The sequence below is a fragment of the Parus major genome, chromosome Z (assembly GCF_001522545.3).
Source record: "Parus major isolate Abel chromosome Z, Parus_major1.1, whole genome shotgun sequence".
Lineage (NCBI taxonomy): Eukaryota > Metazoa > Chordata > Aves > Passeriformes > Paridae > Parus > Parus major.
In genome coordinates, this window is record NC_031799.1 from 8,963,697 (window position 1) to 8,969,566 (window position 5,870).

General features: G+C 50.5%; 1 protein-coding gene across 1 annotated transcript in view; it reads left to right on the plus strand.

Annotated features, from left to right (window-relative positions):
* The window catches only part of GBA2 (glucosylceramidase beta 2), a 16,262-nt gene extending 12,486 nt beyond the window's left edge, over positions 1-3,776 (plus strand). Inside the window, exons 16-17 of the mRNA XM_015615279.2 lie at positions 2,576-2,767; positions 2,856-3,776. Of these exons, the coding sequence (XP_015470765.1) occupies positions 2,576-2,767; positions 2,856-3,083 (420 nt within the window). The 3' untranslated portion in view covers positions 3,084-3,776. The remainder of the gene's footprint in view (positions 1-2,575; positions 2,768-2,855) is intronic.
* Positions 3,777-5,870: the final 2,094 nt, after the last annotated feature.

Here is a 5,870-nt window from a genome sequence, read left to right on the forward strand (position 1 = left end):
GGTGAGGGAGTTCTGAGGACACCACAAGAAGGGTTATTATCTCTTTCTGGCCACAACAGAACTTTTTTGGTGCCAAAGTGCATCCTTAATTGCTCTCAGGGCTGCCAGGTAGGAAGCCCCCTGCCCTTTCCTCTGTGACCATTCTTCAGCAGACCACTCTGCTGTCCCAGTGCTGCCAGTGGGTGCCAAATGGCCTTCTTTCTGCTCCCAGGGGAGAATTTCTGGGCAGAGGAATAACCTTATCTGGCAAGAGCAAGCTCACAGATGCTACATCCCTGCACCTGTTGGTGTCTTCCCATGTCAGAGCCCAGAGCCAATGGAGAAGGACAAAGATGCAAAGAAGCCCTCCCTTAGGATGGCTGTGGGAGGCTGGAGGGGTACTGTGACACCAGAACACCAGGGCATCTCACCTGGGCTGTCCATCTGCACCTGTCTGTGGGGACTGAGAGACATCAATTATGTTATGCCAGCAAAGCTGTTTATTACACTAGATCACCAGCATTTATAGGCCTTTATGTTTTGTATTAAATATTCTATTCAGACATCTTTGCTTCTGTTCCTTTAGTAACAGGGTCTTTTTCATTATCGTGTACAAACAATGTTTTTGTTACTTTCTTTCACTAGCAATGCCTTTGTTACATTTTTTCATCGGAGCACTCAAACATGATGTCTTGACTCTCGTTCTCGTTTTGGGTTATCTTTCTCACAGTTTTCACTGTACCAGCTCCTAGAGGCTGGTGGCATTACCCAGCTCAGCTGTCTGATTTCCCATATCTCCCCCATTTTTGTTTCCTATGCATAGGCTTCATGCATTTTGATGTTAAAGCAGTTTGTATCTGAAAGGCTATTATCTTATTATTGGTCATTTCTTAGATACGGGATAATATACATGGAATGCAGGTTATAATAATAATAATTTATTCAATATAATCATGTTACTGACAAAGAGATTTGGAGTATAGGAGAATAAAAGGATAATGTCTAAGATTCCTTAGGAAGTGGAAATAAATGGCTACTGTTTTAAAGTTCATGTGGTTTGAGATTAGGGGCTGTGCTGTTTAGGCATGAGGAAGCTCGTTACTTGGAAATGTTGAAATTGACATTATGAAATGTCCTTTTGGAAGCATGGAATAGGGAATAACTGAAGAAATTTAGTAGGAATACAATAACTTGATGGTGTGTGCAGTAGGATGTAATATTCTATTTGATTCTTTGCTTCTGTTCCTTTGGTAACACAATCCTTTTGATTCTTATTGTGAGCAAACAAAATTTTTGCTACATTCTTTCACTAGCAATGTCTTTATTATGTTCTTCATCAGAGTGCTCAAACGTGATGTCATCACTTTTGTTCTTGTTTTGAATTTATCTTAACAACCTTCATTATACCAAAACCAATTAAGTCAACACCATCACCCAACTCAGCTCCTGTATCTGTCTAATTGTCCACATTAATCTTGGAACAAACATATTCTGGTGAGATAAAACAGCCTCTCTGACGGCTGGTATTTTAGGAACACCCAGATTGCACAATGCCCTCACCAGAGCTGCCACCCACAGCCCCGGCAGCAATAAAAAGGAGAGGGAGCAGGAGCATCAGCAGACACCTGCAAGGAGGACATCCCCATCAACTCTCCACCTGCTGCAGAGATGGCGCAAGGAACTCCCNTGTCTCTGGTGAGCTCTGAGCCAACTGGGAGGTGGGACTGTGGTGAAGTCCTCTCCTCTGTTCCTATGACATTTCATGGATTTTTTCCATGTATTTTGATCCACTGCCTGGCTGCCATCACTCCTGTCTGTAGCCTCATGAACGAGGCCTTGCTGGGTGCAGAGTTCAGCGGTGAACAAGTCGGAAATGTCATGTAAGAGATCCAGTCCTGAAGAAAGTGTGCCCAAAAGCTTCTGCCAGAGAAGGGCCCTTCACTGATTCCCAGAGCACCCCCTGGGCTTATCTCCAGAGCCACACTGGGGGAAAATGTCTGCAGGGAATGCTTGGCTTGAGCATAGAGAGAAGGGATTTTCTGCTTTTGCTTTGAGTCTGACAAAGCTGTCTGGTTGGCCTTCCCAGCCTTTCCTGGCCAGGATCTGCAAAGTGCCAGCCTCTGCTTCCACCAACTCTGGTGTCACCAGACTGAGAACAATTGTCTGGCACCTCCTGGTCTGTGCTGATGAACTTCCTGCCTCTTGTCCCTCTTGCAAGTGACAACCATAAAGCAGATGAGGATGGTATGGTTGGCCAGGCCCCCAAAGCCAACCCCCAAGCAATGGGGAAGGGGCATTGCCAGTGACTGTGGGTGAGAATCTGTTTTTTGGAGATCAACTAGTTGGATGAGGTATCAGTATCCTCTTGAAGAATGTGGAATGTGGTTCAGCACCTCTCTGTTAAGTTCTTTGGGGACTTTTTTATCCTTTTGGGAAAGAGATGTTTCACTTTGTCCTGTTATTTTTTCTGAGGTGGGAATTTGTTGCAGCTGACCCAGCGAGCAGTATTGCCCTTTTCCTCATGGAAAATTTAATCCTGCTCCAGACCCAGCCTGAGGGGTCCACATGAGCACCAAGCCCATCTCTCTCTGCTCAGGTTTTCCCCAAGAGTCACGTTCTCAGCGCGCTCAAGACCATCTTTGAGAAGAACGTGCTGAGCTTTGCGGGTGGCACCATGGGGGCAGTGAACGGCATGAGACCCGACGGCGTGCCTGACACCTCCAGTGTCCAGTCCAGCGAGGTGTGGGTCGGCGTGGTCTACTCCCTGGCCGCCACCATGATCCAGGAGGTGAGCAGGAATGCCGCTGCCGTGCTCCCCAGCACCTGCTCCTTGCACTCTGTGGAGGTGCTGATGGTCCTGTTCCCTTCTCCTGCAGGGCATGGTGGAGGAAGGCTTCCGTACGGCGGAGGGCTGCTACAGGACGGTTTGGGAACGGCTGGGCATGGCTTTCCAGACACCCGAGGCCTATCGGGAGAAGAAGGTGTACCGCTCACTGGCCTACATGCGGCCTCTCAGCATCTGGAGCATGCAGCTAGCCCTGGAGCACCGGGCTGGCCAGGCACCGGCACCCGCACAGCTCCGCCAGGGCCCCACGCACCCCTGAGCCTCGGCACTGGGCAGGGCACTGGGTGCACCACGGGCTGGGGGGGGCTGCAGATGGCAGGCAGGGACCCTCCCCTCCCGCTCTGTGCTAGTACTCACATTGCTGTTTTCCTTCCCTACCTCCACTACATGCCCTTGACCTCAGGGGGCTTCAGCCACTGATGCTGAGCACAAAGGGGGACCAGAGGTGTGGGGGATGTCTCCTCAGAGCGTGGTGGGTTGAGGAGTTGCTGCTGGAGCCTGTGCCTCCCCTTCCCCATCGCTCAGGGCTCTGATAGCCTGCAGGTTCCCCAGCCAGCCCAAACTGCAGCTGGTGCCTTGTCCAGGGGCACAGGAGACCTCTCTCCTGCAGTCATTGGGCTGGGTAAGGTGGGGACCTGTCCTGCAGGAAAAAAAGGCTGTGGGTGAATGTGTGTGTGAGGATATTGGAGTGGTGCACTCAGGCACGTGGGTGCTGTAGTTGTCCTGGGGTGACACTGCACATACTGACTGGCTCTGCCCCAGGGGGGCCTGTGGCAGATACAATCCCCAGGGGAGACCCGGCTCCCTGGACAGTGACAATCTGAGCCCAAGAAGCAGGTCCTGGTCTGGTACCATGGCCCCCTCCCTGCTGGCGCCGGGGGCAGGCAGTGGAGCACATTTAAGGGGATAAATCACTTCAGTTCTTAATAAAGCTATCCAGCTGTCTACTCTTCTTCTTCTTCGGTGTCTTCTTTCCACCAAGCCAAGCCAAAAGAGGAAATCCTTTCTGCTCCCATGTTTCTTCTTGGATTGGGCTGGTGGGCTAGAGAGGCAGGGAGGGGACAAGTCCCAGGGGTGGCTGGCTCTTGTGAAGTATTGCTAAAGGGAGCAGGATCTGACTCTTCACCCACTTCTCCAGAAGTGCCAGCAGGTAAGACCTGCTTCTTGCTTGGTTCCTGGCTCTGCCCTTCCTGCCGGTGGCGGAGGGGAGAGCGCTCCTCCTAAGGCCTCTGTGGGGAGCTCCTGCACCACAGCCCTGCGGGCCCTCAGCTAAATCGAAACCCCTTCTGCCCAGGGCTGGGCACCTTCCTTCCTTTTCCTTCTTTCTCTGCCACTGCAGCATCTGAAGGCTGTACCATCCTGGTGTGGGAAGGAAGGAAGGAAGGAAAGGAGGGAGCTCCACTGCCTTTCCTGTTATGCCCGCAGACACACAGAACTCCTGGACAGATGGATACTATACCCCTTGGACAGAGAGAGGGACAGCCCAGGCACCTTTCTGTATGAGGATGTTCTGCCCACAGTGGGGGTGAATGGACTTGAACAATTCCCTATTTGCAAAGCTACCAGTGGTGAATGGAGAAAGGGGTGTCTTGTTGCTTTTGGTGTTGAATAAAGCTGAATTGTGTCTGATTTGTCAGTCCCCAAAGTTAAACATCCTGAATAGAGATGCGAAGATGTGATAGAAGAGGTAAAAAACCAAATAAAGGAAACCAGCAAGTGCTGCTATTGATAGTATATCTAAAGCTGCTTAGCTGACACAACTGACAATCACATTATACTGTAAAAGCCTGCTCCCAATTTCTAAAGGCAGGGTCTTCTTACACCCTCCTTCCCAGAGAGTGTGTGGAGATTCCTTCCTTTGCATGGGGATACCCCCTTCTTGAGGCTGAAGCAGAGAGTTTTGCCCAGAATTACTGGTATGGGTGAGTAATTTCAGGCACTAGTGTGTAATTTGTTTTGCTAGCTTTAATATAATGAATAGTGCTTCAAAATAGTGAATTATACTATAGAAATCATTATAGCTTCTAATCTGTAGTAAATCATTAAGATATTTTTGTCTAATTATCATGATACATTATCTGTTTTATATAAATGTATCTGATTTGCCATCCTCAATCCTGTGGTGGTACTATCTTACCCAAAGTTTCTATTACATCTGTACAGACATAATCCACTGACAAAATCTAGGGCTAAGCTGGATTCAGCTATGCCCAAACTCTTCACTGAGCAGGATTCTAGAGTTGAAGAATCCTTTGTGAACCTAGTGATTCAGTGGGAGGGCTTTTTTAATAAACATTGTCTCAAGCTCCCATTCTGCCTGTGATGCTCTTGGAGACAGACACCCCCACAATCCCATGTCCCTCATCTCCTCCATGTCCCAAAGCAGGAGCAGATTCTTGGGCCAATTCTGTGCCCACAGCCAGGGTTCCTCTGGGTGCCATGAGGAATTAAGGGTGACAGCTGGGGGACTCTCCCCTCCCAGCATGGGCAGGGGATTGCTGGCACTGCTGTACCTGGAAACTGCCACTGCACGGAGAAGCCAAAGGTGGGGTAGCTCTTGGCTGCTGGGCTCCTTGCAGGGGTGACATTGGGATCACCTTGTTGGTGGCTGCCAAGCAGGAGCCCAAGAAGTTCCCAGCTGAGTTCAGGGCTAAAAGGGTTATATAAGAGCCTGGCTCATTTCTCCACACACCCTGCACGTGACCCTGGGGCTTGTGTGGGTGGCTCGGTCAGTGCCAAGGCACAGTTCCACTTTCAGCCTCCCTCAGCACAGCAGGATGTGTGTCCCATGGCACAGCCCCTTCCCTCTGGCAGCTGGGACCAGCCCAGGGGCATCAGCTGGGAAAGCAACCCCCTGTCTCTAGGCAAGGCAGCAGAGTGGAGGTACTGGGTACCTCCCCCTACAGCAGGGGTAGGAGACCCACAGGACCCCCCAGGGGCAGCACAGCCAGAGCTGGCCCCCTCCTTGATCATGGACACTGCAGTGGGGTGTGGATCTGCATGGCACAGCATGGCACACTCAGAACATGCAGCCCCTCAGGCACAA